At 39.7% G+C, this 16,812-nt stretch overlaps 1 protein-coding gene across 2 annotated transcripts in view; it reads right to left on the bottom strand.

Annotated features, from left to right (window-relative positions):
• Positions 1-996: 996 nt before the first annotated feature.
• The window catches only part of ACVRL1 (activin A receptor like type 1), a 138,044-nt gene continuing 122,228 nt past the window's right edge, over positions 997-16,812 (bottom strand). For both annotated transcript variants that reach the window (XM_073614113.1, XM_073614112.1), the window contains exon 10: positions 997-11,064. In XM_073614113.1, the coding sequence (XP_073470214.1) occupies positions 10,930-11,064 (135 nt within the window). In that variant the 3' untranslated portion in view covers positions 997-10,929. The remainder of the gene's footprint in view (positions 11,065-16,812) is intronic.

Raw genomic sequence — 16,812 nt, forward strand, 5'->3', positions numbered from 1 at the left:
CCCCCACAACCACTGGGCAAAGGTTGTGGGATTGAGGCCCTTGTCTCCATCAACATGGGGACAAGGTGCTTTGTGGGGGACCCCAAAGCACCCTTTCCATGTTGAGGGCAAGCGGCCTGGTATGGTTCAGGAGGGGGACACTCGCTCATCCCCCCATCCTGATCTTCCAGGTTGCATGCTCGGATAAGGGTCTGGTATGGATTGTGGGGGGGGACCCCCATGCCATTTTTTTTTACATTTTGGCGCAGGATTCCCCTTAAAATCCATACCAGACCTAAAGGGCCTGGTATGAATTTTGGGGGGGAACCCCACGCCATTTTTTTTTTTAATTTTGGCACGGGTTCCCCTTAACCACTCTAATACACTGTGTTATATATACTACACTGCCTGCACTGACTGAATATAGAGTGTACACTGAATATCTAGTCTACACTAAATGCAGAGTATATACTGTATACATATACTATATATATATATATATATATATATATATATATATATATATATATATATATAATACACTGCCTGCACGCCACTAACTAACCTGCCTGCCTAATCTAGCTCAATCTATCTCCAACCACGCACTATACACAGACCCTATGTAAGCAGCCTTATTTAGTGTGGGGTGTGGACTTAGTCCCCCTGAGCCATCATTGGCCAAAGGCACCCTGCTCGTGTGTACAGGGCATTACATCCTGGTCTCATTGCTGCTTTAAAAGTTACCCTACCACTATTCATTAAAGCCAAACTAAGGATTTAAGGATCTGTACATGCACATAGGAATTCACATGTAATACTAGAGTAGACATTTACTAAGCTTATGTTCTCTATTCCATGCCTTTAGCTATAGAATGTGTCTAAAAGCGGATCTGAGTTTGTCTTTCTCCACACCTGAAATATTTTTATGTATAGTACATATGGTTAATTAGACATTCTTAAACTGTATTACTCATGTGCAAATTAATATTTCTGTACAAGAATAGAAACAAGAATATGTTTTGTTTATATCATTTTAATCAATGATTGACAAACCCAGCACTTTAACATCTGAAAACAACATTTGTAGAAACATTGTTGCAAGCTTGTTATCAAACATTTATAATAAATAATTTAAACAGTTTTTATACATTGTATACATTGACTATTTGCTTATATACACACTAAAACTAGAAATATACAGTCTAGTAAAAGGTACAGATGTGAACTCTGCTAAAGTTGTTCTTTATAGATTCATATGGCTTCAGATGAGAGTGAGTGGGAAGAATGCTGGTGCAGTTTTTGGGAGAACTCAGGACTTACACTGCATGAATGCTGAGACATTCACAAAGCACATTTTTTTATACAAAGACCATTGTGTGTAAAGTCTAGTAAACACTAGCATGTTTTTTTTTTTTTTTTTTTTTTTGTTCAACCCAGCAGACTGAATGAAAAAAAAAACGGTCTGAGAGCACTGATCGGATGCAGATTGGCAGACTTTTTTTGGTCATGCCCCTTCGACAGAAGTTGGATGTTCGGCTGGCTTCTATTGGACCAGCTGCCATACACATGGGCTAAATGTTGGATGGTTTCTATGGAACCGGGCAATACCGCTCGATATTCGACCCATGTGTATGACCCTTATGAGGCCTAACTAGAGTGGAATGTGTCATTATTAAGAAGGGAAAATTAATTAATTGATTAGGGAACTTCTCTATAGCACTACATAATTAAGTGTAACTTTATATCATGTGTGCTGTTCATTTTGTACCTAAAAGTCACTTAAAGTGGTATTAAATCCAAAAGCAAACATTTATTATATTGCAACTTTCCAATTTGTAAATGTGATGACTGCATTCATTTTCTTTTTTAGGCTTTCTTTCTTCTATATTCATCTAGTGATCCATCCTGTAAGTCTGTTGTTTTTCAAAAGAACAAGCTCTCCAGCAGAATTTAGCACTTACAGAGATGAGACAAACCATTTAACACTAGCAGTGGTGCTTATGATGATCAGCTTTTATTTATGTAAAACCTTTATCCCAAAAGAAAAAACTGTATGCTGTTGCTGCTTAACTGGTTGCCGACCAGCCGCCACAGTTTTACTGAGGCAGAATGGCACGGCTGGGCGAAACGACGTTACCTCAGGTCGCTTCGCCTTTTGGCCACTAGGGTGCCCGGAGCTGGGCGCGATGAACCCCAGGCAACCACGATCGCTCGTGACAGAGCAAGGACTGGGATCTGTGTGTGTAAACACACAGATCCTGGTTCTCTCAGGGGAGAGGCGACAGATTGTGTATTCATACTATGTATGAACATCGATCTCTCTCTCCTCCTAGACAGTCCCATCCCCCTACAGTTAGAACACACCTAGGGAACACAGTTAACCCCTTGATTGTCCCCTAGTGTTAACCCCTTCCCTGCCAGTGACATTTATACAGTAATCACTGCATTTTTATAGCACTGATCGCTGTATAATTGTCAATGGTCCCAAAAATGTGTCAAAAGTGTCCAATTTGTCTGGCGCAATATCGCAGTCCAGATAAATATCGCAGATCGTCGCCAAAAAAAATAATAATAAAAATGCCATAAATGTATCCCCTATTTTGTAGACACTATAACTTTAGCGCAAACCAATCATTATATGCTTATTGCTATTTTTTTTACCAAAAATATGTAGAAGAATACATATCGGCCTAAACTGAGGAAAAAATGTGTTGTTTTTTTTTAATGTAGGATATTTATTATAGCAAAACGTAAAAGATATTGGGGGTTATTTACGAAAGGCAAATCCACTTTGCACTACAAGTGCACTGCAAGTGCACTTGGAAGTGCAGTCTCTGTAGATCTGAGGGGGCATGCAAGGAAAATAAACAGCATTTTTGTTTGTACAAGATTAGATGATAAAATCAGCAGTGCTTCCCCTCATTTCAGATCTTCCCCTCAGATCTTCAGCGACTGCAGTGCAAAGTGGATTTGCCTTTAGTAAATCGACCCCATTGTGTTTTTTTTCTTTTTTTCAAAATTGTCACTCTTCTTTTGTTTATAGCGCAATAAATAAAAACCGCAGAGGTGATCAAATACCACCAAAAGAAAGCTCTATTTGTGGGAAAAAAAGGATGTCAATTTTGTTTGGGTACAATGTCACATGACCTCGCAATTTTTAGGTAAAGCGACGCAGTGCCATATGTCAAAAAATGGCCTGGTCATTGGATAAAAAGTATTAGCTGGAGTTTGGCTTCAGTTTATTCGTTTGTTTAAATCCACTAGTCCATCTAACACTCTCCACCCCCCCAGACTGAAAATGCTGCTGTCCAAAGGTGCCCCCTGTGCTCATTCATCCCGAGTGGAGGCACTCTAATAAAGGAGGTGTGTTACTGGTCAGATCGCCAGGTGAAAACAGAGGGAAACATGCCTAAGCAAAGACAAATAATGCAGCCACCATATTTAATGATTGGTAAGCTAAAAATCCTTTTATTTTCAGTTTAAAACCATATTAATTATTTTAGATGAAGATCAGTTTCCAAAAGAACAGTATTGTATGTTTGATTTTATTTACATGCAAAACACAATGATGCCTTTATCTAATAATGAAGGTACATTAGTACAGCATACAAAATGAACATTCATCATAATTTCTGAATAAATTAACAAAACTAATTTAAACAACAAAAAAAAAATCAATAAAGAAATAGTGAATCAATGATATCAGGACTAAATAGTACTGGCTTTCATGAAAATGTACACACAGTCTAAATTATGTGATAGAAGGCTGGTATTTAAAAATGTGTTTACTGAAATTCTTGACACGTCCCTTTGATAAATCCTCGTATGTTCCAGTTTCTGATTCGCACCATTAAGGTTAGCCAAAAATAATAATGTACATTTATCCCTGTGGGCTGTAACCAAATATTATCTTTTTTGTGAGAAAAGAAAACAATCAAAGTTTGATCAAAGAAATGTTCCAGCATGCTTATTATAGGGCAGAACATATCCAGCACTTGATTCAATTGTTGATAGCAGGGTTTGTTAGGTCTCATTGCTAGGGAAAATAGATTTACAAGCTTTTTGTCATCTGCCCCTGTATTCATGGAAATACAATATTATAGCTAACAAAATACTGGCTTTCAGTTTGTTTGCATGTAACAATCTAGTTAGGTTGTTAAGGGATTAAAAGGTTTTGCATAAAAACTGCATTTGTATAATTTGTCCTCAAAAAAGCTTAGATGCAAAGAAATGTTTTATAATTTTTATATAACATGCTTACAAAAATATAAAAATGCTTAAAATAAATTACAACTTATAAATCTATTATATAAATTAGTAAGACACTGTATTTAATGTAGCTCATAACTACATAACAGTCATGCCACTAAAACGTTCTTTTGCGATCTGTAGTAAGCGACATGCCAGATGTTAAAGTGAACAAAAATCAAAACAAAGTGACTAAATAATAAGTACTTCAAAGACAACTTCTATGACAGCTAAATGTAAATGTAAAATTGATTTATCTATCCATTTTATTCTCCCTAGCCTGGAGCAGGTTCACTTATCTGTCTGCATTTCAGTTACTAAAATCAAATTTGTATACTACTAAATTGGTATGGATTGCACCTTCTATATTAATGTGTGCCCCAGATATGCTGTCAATTTGATTTTAAAATGTGAGTGACCTTGTACAACAGACCATCTGTAGAACAGAAACCAGCCTACATGTACTAAGATGCCAGTGTAAGGAAATCATCAGCTGTGACATCTGTAAAACTGCTCTCTATAGCATTCATAAATGTGTAAATAAATGCCTATACCTGTAATAAAACAGAGATATTTGGCATTTGTGTATGTATTATGCACAAGTAATTGTTCTGTTATCTTAGGCCACAAAGTCAATGGGATTATATGACTGTAAGTCAACTGTATATTGGACATACTGCGTTACTGCTCCTCACTATTCCTGAATGTTGCAGAATCTACAACATTAAACCAAATTTAACGTTTACAAAGTGTGAGATATTTACTTTTGATGGTACCCTTACTGCAGGGCTCAGCATTTCTTTTATGGGTGAATATACGTACACTAGTGTCAGCTACCAGTGACAGATAACAGGGAACATGATAAAACAGTATGTATTGGTTTGCATGTTCCTAAGTCCATTTTAGTGACTTACTGGATTGGTGACTTACTGTACCCAAGTCTGTCACTCTGAGATGGGTGGGCAGCCAATGAGGTCTCTGCTGCTGTGTACAGGGCTGTGTGTTATAATGTGTACAGCAGAGTGATGGCGGACTCTGCCACAATCTTGACTGTGGCACTTAATTGAGTTATGTCTGGAAAACATTGCCCTCATTTACATTTAAATGAGATGTTGATGAGTTCTATGTGCACCTATTATGGTTCAAATAGACCGCCACATATGTGGATAGTTACTGATAAATCTAGGGAGGGCTAGTGATTGCTTTAGTTGAGAATGTTTTTCTAGAGTCAATCTCTTGACTCATTTTTTCCTAGCTATTAAGAAGCAATTCTAGGCAGCAGGTTTGAATCTGGCTGATGGCTATGCCAATCTTTTTAGTACCGACATTTTGACATCAGCCTCTCTGTATGTGAGAGACATAAAGGAGCATGCAATGGGGTTGATTTACTAAAGGCAAATACACTGTGCACTTTGCAAAGTGCAGCTGCTTCAGAGCTTAGTAAATGAGGTAAAGGTTAACTTTGTGAAGAATACCCAATCATGTACAAGGAAAATTTTAAAAAAATGCTTCTGCTCATTTACTAAGCTCTGGAGCAACTGCACAGTCTCTTTGCCTTTAGTAAATCAACCCCAATGAGTATTTCAGCTTCCATACTTACCTTTTTTTCAGGCCGCTCTGGTCACGTGATCTGGCTTTTTTGTGTCAGTCAGTGGCAGCTACAGGGGAGACCATGAATGAGCCATGATACGCCTATGGGTGATGTCACCACTCCAGGCATTGCAAGCCGTTGTCAAGTATTCTCGTCTCTCCCCTGCAGCTGGCACTGGCTGACACAGGGGAGATCACAGACCGGTCTGGAGCGGCCTGAAAATAGGTAAATGTGCAGATCTTTCTTACATACATTAGGTTAGTCAGAATATGTGTTAGGAGGGGCAGGGGACATTTTCAAGATTAGTTAGAATTATCATGGAATTCTTATGTCGTTCTGATTCAGATAAGCTGTTCTCTCTGTATGCATCTCAAGGCTAAATGTTCAGTTCTGGCCAGAATGTACCTTATATGTATGTTAATTAAAAGATCACTCATGCAGATGACTATTCATCTGTTAGAAAATCCAATCCAATTAAATCCAATCCAATTAAATTGCCAGATTTCCAACCCTAAGTTAATGTCTATTGTTAGCCATAACATCAACCTGTTACTTAGATATATGTGCACTGAAGGAACTCTTACATGCACTTAACTTCCCTAAATGCTTGGGGTAGGAAAATAGGAACCATTGATGACCCCAATCTTTTATCAATCTTTCATTTGTCTTTATACTAGGGCTTTTCATTTAAAATGAAACATTACACTCTGGTTAAGTTCTAGTTGATTACTGTCAAATTGTCAAATGAATGAATGGGTCCTGTCAACAAAGAGACAAATTGCCCAAATAGACAAAGAGACAAATTGCCCAAACATTATAAGTGGCTATAAAATAGTTTACAATTTCCATACTTTTGACAAATGTAGATAGCAGGGTAAAATGGCAAAGGGTGTTTATTTTCACTCAGAATACTCCAGTTACTTGTCATCATTTGTGGCAGTAAACAACTCTTTTCAGTAGTTATCTAAGCAGCACTGACAGTATTTTATATTTAGATATAGCCTTACTGAATATAGCAGAGAGCAATAGGCAAAGTGCAATAGCCCACACAAACTAATTTGGTTATAGGGGTTACTGTGTTTGCATTTTATCATTGTCGTTTGCGCTGCCTTATTGAATAAGACCTATGATATAGACAATGCTCATTAGACTTGGGAACAATCTTTCATATATTAGATTGCTGTATAAATAACTATGATTCGCCAAATAAAAGTGTATGTTCAAACAATACACATGGTATCACCGGATGTTGTTGAACAAGAAAAGGAATTTTACTATTTTAAGGTTGCTAAACAGAAACAGAAAACAATAATATGTCAAATGGAAATGGATGAAAAATTCAATTTCTACAGATTGATTTTTCTGGTGATACCTGTAGATGGAAGATCATTTTTGATGCCTTTCTTTGAAAATTCATAGACACAAATTAAACTCAAAATTGCACATTTCTTCATACTGTTATCTCATGCTGATAGGTCATACTTCATGTCTTCTGGGCAGGCAAACTGATTTAAGATAAAGGGCTCAATTCACTAAACCATACCAATTGCTATTTGCCATAACAACTGTTATTGTCAGTGGTGACAGTCAAAACTACAGTCACATGGCTGAAAATAACAAATGCGGAAAATATGTGCTTTTCAGATTAATGAATTGACCTTTTAGATATAATTTAGTTGTGAAAACATAATGGTTTCAGCAAGTCAGGAATGCATGTTTGTATCTATATTTTACATATATACATTCACAAATCAGCATAAGGGGCCCTCATATCTTCACTGTTTCAATTAGGAATTCAATCTAAGGTCCTTTATTAGGTTATTCGGAAACAGTGCAATATACCTATCCAAACACTGAAGGCATTGTTCCACAACTTTAGCTTGCTTGCTTTCATCTTTTATTACAAATGTTGCATGAAAATGACTTTCAGATTGGACATGTTTCCATGAAAAATAACTCTCCAGTGTCTCCTGCTCACCTGGCCAGCTGTGTTTCTTATAAAACCATGGCTATCAGAGGTAGGAATTTATGCTTTTCTCAAGAGGGTTGACTAGACTGGTAACAAAACTATAATATTCAGACAGACGCTCATCTAGTTTTCTGGGTTGGGATCAAGTGAGCCTTTTTTGTTTATTTATCAATACAAATTCGGTATTAATTATACAATATGTCATTACATAACAATGTAACTGTATTACTTTGGAAATCTAGGCCATACTCTGCCGTGTACAGTCAAACTGACAGTTTTTGGTTACATCCTTCAGAATTTATCTAGAACAACTTTTATCAAGATTCCAGTAAGGGCTGTATACATAGGGGTTGATTTACTAAAGGCAAATAGGCGGTTAAAGCGTCAGCATCATGACAGTTGAAGATTAAGGCCAAGATGGCAGCTTCCTTGGCTGAAAACGATAGGAGAGTTTACTTCCACTTTAACTTTGCAAGGAATTTTCTTTCGGCTTAGTGAATATAGTGAAAGTTCACTTTGCAAACAATATGCGGAAGGAAAAAAAAAAATTTTTTACTTGCACATGTGTGGGTGATGGAAGTCAGTAGAACTTCACTTAATTCGCTAAGCTAAGGGATAAATTACCTCCAAAGTGAACAGACTATTTGTCTTTAGTAAATCAATGCCATACCAACAGATGGCAGATCTTGACATGCCTAATAGTATACCTATAACAATACATGTTAATAAAATTGACATTAATTCCTGGCTTTCAATATGGTACCTGAGCAAAAAGGAATGTATACCATATACTGTAGCTCTAATAGTTCTTAGAGCTTGACTTGGCATACAGGAAAAATGAGCCACTGGTAGAAGAGAAATAATCCCCTTGATTTGACCTTAGATATATAAGATCACTGGTACAAGCTCCTGCAGACTCTCAGGATAATGGTATGGGCAGGCAACTGCCAGAGAGGAGGAAGATCAATGGACTACAAGGAAGCTCACCAGTCCCCTTGCAGCTCATTGAAAATGACAAGCAGTCAGCCGCAATGGCTGGCAGTACTTGTAGGCATTCATTCACAGGAAATTGTGAATGAATGATGCAGGAGTGTGGACGGAGTCCCGCACGGCCTTGCTGTTTTCAAATAGTGACAGCGGGTACAGGGAGAGGTTTCCCAGCCTTCTGTCCTGGGGGAAGAGTTGGGGAGAGCTGCAGATGCACATGTTACATATTCCATGCTAAAAACAGGTAGAAAATGTTCCAAAAGTGAGCTTATCCTTTAAATGAACAAAGAGAAATTGCTTTCCTTGCTTTATTAGGTTTGCTTAATGTAATTTTGCTTAGCAAAAGGAAAAAGTTACTACCACTTCAAGTGTCTCTTGGCTGGGGCCTGTCTCCTAGAAACCATCCTGCAATAAATAATGGGGGCTGCACACCTCTGAGCTCCAAGCTGAACAAACTTCATTGTTTTGAGTCACTAACACATCCTCTCGGACTCTGCTCCTTCTCTAATGTATTTTGCCCTCTCTTCCGGTGTCTTACCGAGAAAGTTCCCTCGGCGGATAAGGACCCCCCTGTACTGCGCATGCACTGCGCTTGCACAGTATGAACGACTACGGAGCCGCCGAAAGTCTCCGAAGTAGAACAGCTGATCGTCAGCTCTACACAGCGCCTGCACATTGATTGAGTCCAGGTTCAAGCCACACCATCCAAGTGGACACAGAGTTTGAATAAAACTATGCCAAGCTAAGCGAGGCCGTGCCCGAAGCGTGGCGAGCGGAGCGAGCCCGCGAGGGGCCCTGTTACAGGTGCCGTGTACAGCTGACTCTCAGCTGTTCAGCTTCGGCTATTTTCGGCGGCTCGTACTACGCAAGCGCTGCGCCTGCGCAGTACAGGGGAGTCCTTATCCTCCGGGGGGAACTTTCTCGGCAGAACACCGGCTTAGATACCTTTACGTCTATGCCCGAGGGCACATGAATCACATCAGGGAAGACGTTGAGTCTGGCAGAACATTTAAGTGACTTGGAACAATAAAGTTTGTTTATCTTGGGCCTTGCCAGTGTGGAACCTACATTCCCTATTGGTAACATATTTCTAGGTGCCTAAAAAATTAGCTGGCATATTTCTTTTCTGGATAATGTTGTGAGGATGGGGCCGATTCATTAAAACTAGGGAAAATGAGCACAAGTTGACCACAGAGAACAATCAGGATTTCTTTTTTTTAAACGAAACACAAACCCTGATTGGTTGCTACTTGTAACAATTCCACCTGTGTGCTTCCATTTCTTTTCTCTCAGTTTAATGAATCAGTCCCAATGTTTACACTGACATGAATATATTCAGTAAAGACGTGCAAAAAGTAAATGATATACAAAAGTGTAGGCAACCAAAATGATTTTTTAGTTGATGTGACCCCACTGAACTAAGATCTAAGTGGCTGCTTTCGGCAACATCTTTGTTGCTCTTTGTACTGAATTATGTCACATAAAACTACCTTCCCGGTACAGAGGCATTAACTAGTGGAACACTTTATGAAATATATTTACAAGCCAAGTATATCAAATGCAGTCTGTGACAGGCACTATATTCCTTCATATTTCTTTATAAAAAGCTTACATTTTACCATAAAACAAAAGGCATTGTTTGAATTAATTATACTGCTTACACCAACATTTACAGCTGCAGTAGTGAATAAATAGCCTTTTATAGGTACCAGCTTTAATAGATAAGTCTGGTAAATGTGAGGTAAATTTGATATTTTTATGAATTTTATCATTGTACAACTATCAGACACAGGTGCACATTAAATGCTCATGTATAATGCCAGAATTATGCAATATAAATGTTTATTCCTTTTGCACCCTTCTGACTTTTACTGCTATTATCACTTGTTTGTATAGTTATGTAGTTTACAACCATTTTTCTAGTTGTTTTGGCAGTAAAGCTCAAGAGGTTTAATGTTAGGGCATATGTGCAGTGAGTAATAATGCTTTTTCTGACAAACGTAATGCATCTTTGCTAGTACTAGCACTGATGAAAAGCTGGTATACCTGTAATACAAAAAAACATTTTAGCTGGTATCTTCATTTCTGTTGTGGATTCCGGATTGCGGTTTCAGTCTTGTGTTTAAGATGTGCATACAAATTACTTCTTTTTTTTTTAACATTCTTGTTTCCTTTGTTCCAATGAATTTTTTAGGTTGTTTAAGGTTTTCTTGATCCTCAGAGCGGTAAGTCTTGCTGATGGACTCTGATACCAGCATTCCCTCATGATCTTTGTAAGCGCTGATAACACCTAGTAGAAACAGTTATATATATTAAAAATATATCATTTTTATTTTGTTTTAGATCATGCATGGAGTGTTTTTTTTTAGGGCTGTCTATGTACCATGGGGAAATTTCCCTTTGCTTCCTTACCAAAACAGGAAGTGAAAGGAAATCTCCAAATGTCAGATGTCCCCAGAACAGCTGTGCCCTTTGGAAGACATCTCCCTACCTCCTGTTGTGGGCAGAAGTGTATTTAGGTTTTGTGCTGCCCTAGGCCTGACTAAACTCGTGCACCCCTTAATTTAAATATGACCCACCCCTTCCTGTCAAGGGTACACCCTTTGCTGTTTAAGTCCCGCCGTGAAATTTTAGAGTGGGGACACTAGTTTTGAGGGCCTGTGGGGGGGGGGGCAATGGATTCCCTTAATTTGCATAGATTTCCTCTCACTTCCTGTTTGGCTATGGGGCAGGAAGTGAAGGGAAATCTCTGCAATGGGACAGGGATGGTAATAAATAAACGACGCAAGCCGACGGGGACTCTTTCCATGCTGCCCCCCTGCAAAGTGCTGCCCTAGGCCTGGGCCTTGTCGGCCTAGGCCAGGATACAGCGCTGTTGTGGGGACAGCTCTAAAATGCTGGATTTCCTCTCACTTTCATTCTTGGTGACAGCGGTCACAGGTACAAATAAAGAGGCGAGTCTCCCCAACAGGAAACAGACAGCAACATAAAATCAAAAAGCCAGAAGTCACTACACCCAATTCGATACCAGTGCCAATTGATAAAAAATAAATAGGTAAATAAATTTTATGTAAACAAAAAATATGTGATAGGTGGCCGCTAATCACTGACATGTGTTCCCACACCAAATCTTATAAATAAACTATAAAAGTGCAGCACAACCAAAATCTACTCATAAGTTCAAAAAATATATACAGTATCTCACAAAAGTGAGTACACCCCTCACGTTTTTGTAAATATTTTATTATATCTTTTCATGTGACAACACTGAAGAAATTACACTTTGCTACAATGTAAAGTAGTGAGTGTACAGCTTGTATAACAGTGTAAATTTGCTGTCCCCTCAAAATAACTCAACATACAGGCATTAACCTCCCTGGCGGTTTTCCCGAGTGTGGCATGGGGTTAAATTTCAGTACCATTAGCGGTAACCCCGGGCCTTGGGATTGCATTGCAGAATCTTGGTCCAGGTTACATACCTTGTTCCCAGGATCCTGTCCCCCCGCTGTGTCTGCGGGCTGTGTCCTCAGCTGTGTGTCGGGCTACGTTCCCTGTGAGCGTGGCGACGCATGGGGGAGGAGCCCGGTGGCAAATTCAAAAAGTACACAAAACATAACACATACAGTACACTGTAATCTTACAGATTACATTACTGTATCAAATCATTTCACCTCCCTTTTGTCCCTAATGCTTTGTCCAGTGCCCTGCATGCAGTTTTATATTATATATACTGTTCTTTCTGCCTAGAAACTTGAGATTGTCTATGGCAACTAAAAAGTATCCCTTTACGTCAAAAGTGGTTTTAGACAAGCAAGAAAACAGCAATGGTAAATTAGAATTGAGCGACAGTGAATCGTGGGGAAATTATTTTATTATTATTATTTTTTATAAATATTTATAGTTATTTATTATATTATAATTTATGATTTTGTGTTTCAAACTTTATCATACCTTGGATGTCTACTAGACTCTTGTTTGGACAGATTTATTACTAAGAATTACAGGCCTACAATAAAAACACGCCAAATTTCTATGCAAAACAATGTACCGCTTTGAGACGCAAAAATCTGACATAATCATACCGCCAAGGTGGCTACTGTCTAAACCGCTGGCAACAAAAGTGAGTACACCACTAAGTGAAAATGCCCAAATTGGGCCCAATTAGCCATTTTCCCTATCCAGTGTCATGTGACTCATTAGTGTTACAAGGTGGGGAGCAGGCAGGGCCGGACTTTCCACTGGGCTTGACGGGGGCTCAAGCCCTTGGGCCCCGTCCGTTCCGAAAGCCGCCGAGAGTGGCTGAAAGCTGCTGAGAGTGGCTGAAAGCCGCAGAAACCTGCTGAGAGTGGTCAAAAACCGACGAGAGCCACCGAGAGCAACCGAAAGCCGCCGAGAGCCACCGAGAACGGCCGAAAGCCGGCTCTGTATCTCAGCGGCGCCATTTTTAAACTGAAAGGCTGCAATGACAAGGCAGCAATGACACTGGAGCAAGGCTACACTGACAAGTCTGCAAATGACACTGGGGCAAGGCTACATTGACACTGACAAGGCTGCAATGACACTGACAAGGCTGCAGATGGACACTGATAAGGCTGCATTGATGGGCATTTAAATGTAAGTTTTTTTCCTTAAACTTCCCTCCTAAAAGTTTTTTCCTTAAAATTCCCTCCTAAACTTGGGGTGTGTGTTATACTCCAGCGTGTGTTATACGCCGATAAATACGGTAATTATCATTTTATCCATTTTTATCGCTTTTAATAATCGAGGACCCAGGACGAATACCAGTACAGTATCCCCCACTTATACGCTTATATATTATCTACTTTTGTGAGTAGCCATTTGGCTGTTTTGTCTTGTCCAATTAAACAGAAGTTCTTTAATACTGCACTGAGTCTGGCGCATCTTGTCCTTTTCTATTTCTCTTTTATAGAGCTGTGCATATGTATAGAAGGGTAGGGCCCAAAAGTGACTCAAGCCCAGGGGCCCCCCACCACCCTAAGTCCTGCCCTGGGAGCAGGTGTGTTAAATTTAATGTTATCGCTCTCACTCTCTCATACTGGTCGTTGGAAGTTCAACATGGCACCTCATGGCAAAAAACTCTCTGGGGATCTGAAAGAAAGAATTGTTGCTCTACATAAAGATGGCCTAGGCCAGGGGTGTCCAAACTTTTTTCAAAGAGGGCCAGATTTGATATAGTGAACATGCGTGAGGGCCAACCATTTTGCCTGACATTTTTTGAACTATTAAAATTCGGTCTAAGTGTGTTCATCCAAGCACTAATACACTTCCCAACAAGAATTCTCTTGCCTTTGTGGCTGTGTGTGGTGAAGAGATGAGCTTGGGCGTGTTATTTGGATATACCGTTTTTATCTGCGTATTTACGCACCTTCACTGTAAGTGGGAAGTTTCAGGAAAAAACTTACATTTTAAATAGAGAACTGTGAAGCAAAGTAAGGGTCAGTGCCTATCAATGCAGCCTATTCAGTGGTCATCTGCAGCCCCACCACTGCCAGTAATGCAGCTCCACCACTGCCATGAATGCAGCTCCACCATTGCCATGAATGCAGCCTCAACATTGCCATGAATGCAGCCCCACCACTGCCATGAATGCAGCCCTACCACTGCCATTAATGCAGCCCCACCACTGCCATGAATGCAGACCCCCCATTGCCATGAATTCAGCACCCCCATGGCAATGAATGCATTACCCCCATTGCCATGAATGCAGCCTCACCAATGCCATGAATGCAGCCCCACCATTGTCATGAATGCAGCATCCCCATTGCCATGAATGCAGCATCCCCATTATCATGAATGCAGCCTTACCATTGCCATGGATGCAGCACCCCCATTGCCATGAACGCAGCACCCTCATTGCCATGAATGCCGTTCGAAACCGGAACACGGACCGCAATTGGCCCGCGGGACATGCCTGGCCTAGGCTATAAGAAGATTGCCAAGACCCTGAAACTGAGCTGCAGCACGGTGGCCAAGACCATACAGCAGATTAATGGGACAGGTTTTTTCTGGTTCAGATAAAGGCTGGTTCATGCCTTCATCTCCTCCAGACTGGACTACTGTAACGCACTTCTCATTGGGATTCCTAGAAAGAGTCTGCAGAGGCTTCAGTACATCCAAAACTGTGCAGCAAATCCTGATGGGAGTGCGGAAGCATGAGCACATTACCCACATTCTCCACTCACTCCATTGGCTTCCTGTCTCTGCCAGGATTGAGTACAAGGTTTCCCTCCTTAGGTACCAATATATACATGGACATGCCCCTTCTTACCTCAAAGAACTTCTTGAACCACAAAACACATCACGTTCCCTCCACTCCATGCACTCAAACCTTCTTCAAATACCTAGAACTAGACTAAGGACAATGGGAGACAGGGCTTTTTGTGCAGCTGCCCCGCGCCTGTGGAATGCCCTACCTGACACTTTGAGGGCTCCTCAATCCACTGACTGTTTTAAAAAAGGTCTTAAGACATTTCTTTTTAGTAAAGCTTTTTGCTCTTCTTAGATTTTTTTTTTTTGTATAAACTGCTCATTTTAACCTATAGCACTTTGAGATCTTTTGATGCAAAGTGCATTATAAATAAAATGTATTATTATTATTATTATTATTATTATTATTATTATTCAGAACAGGCCTCACCATGGATGACCAAAGAAGTTGAGTGCACGTGCTCAGCGACATATACAGAGGTTGTCTTTGGGAAACAGACGTATGAGTACTGCCAGCATTGCTGCAGAGGTTGAAGGGGTGGGGGGTCAGCCTGTCAGTGCTCAGACCATATGCTGCACACTGCATCAAATTGGTCTGCATGGCCGTCGTCCCAGAAGGAAGACTCTTCTAAAGATGATGCACAAGAAAGCATGCAAACAGTTTGCTGAAGACATGATAAATAAAAATCTTGCAAGCTACCAATAATATATTAGGCTGAAATCCTTGAAAGAAGCATCCTGTTGATGCAAGGAAATGTAATAATGCCTTTCAGCTGCTGACACCAGTCACACTGCCATATGTTGTGTTTAAATCAAGCAATTATATATAAATATTGTGCCGTGCTGTGTAAATATCTCTACATAATACTGCAAACTAAATATTCAAACCTGCTATCAATCCATAAAGTGCAAGTGCAAAAATAAATAAATGTTGTGTCCCACTACGTAAATAAATCTGCTACAATATAACACAATAAATATAAAACAATTCCAATTCATATGGTGCAAATACAAAAGAATATATAAAAATATAGAATATTTAAATATGTGCTATAAATATTCCAGTGCAATAAATCAACGTGAACAAATTTTACACATAAAAAAATTCAATCCTTAAACAATCGATCTATATATAGTGCTTCCAAAGAAAATTCCTCAGTGACTTGTGATAGTTCTTCAGAATTAAACTCTTGGTGACTTTTCACACGTGCTCCCCTCCTGTGCCCCCTGTGTGATTGCACTCACCTCAGGGGATGCGACCGCACAATTAAGTTTGGTCAGACAAGCAGTAGAATCATCATTGGGCTCAAGGTTAATGGACTCTGTGTATCCTCAGGCACTTCCATATGGTTGTCCCCGGATCAAATATATAAAAAATAGTAGGCTAGATAGTGTGATAATGTTTTAACTCCAAATTTATTGTATAAAATATGTCAATGTACTCACATGCTGTAGGTGCTACTAGCGCACCACTCTATATATAGCATAGACAAAAACGAAGCTCCCAATCCAGGAGGCAAAGGTTCTGTCTCTCTAGCAACCGTGTTCAGAGGTCAGCGTCTCAGCTGACTCCTCCACCGTCCTAGCCCCTCCCCTACGCGTATTTCGACACAGGGCTTATCACATGTTTTCATCAGGGGAATTCATGCTGAAGACTAGTAGACTAAGGATTACTGGAACCATGTCCTGTGGTCTGATGAGACCAAGATAAACTTATTTGACTCAGATGTTGTCAAGCGTGTGTGGTGGCAACCAGGTGAGGAGTACAAAGACAAGTGTGTCTTGCCTACAGTCAAGCATGGTGGTGGGA

The sequence above is a fragment of the Aquarana catesbeiana genome, linkage group LG02, assembly GCF_042186555.1.
Source record: "Aquarana catesbeiana isolate 2022-GZ linkage group LG02, ASM4218655v1, whole genome shotgun sequence".
In the NCBI taxonomy this organism is placed as follows: Eukaryota; Metazoa; Chordata; class Amphibia; order Anura; family Ranidae; genus Aquarana; species Aquarana catesbeiana.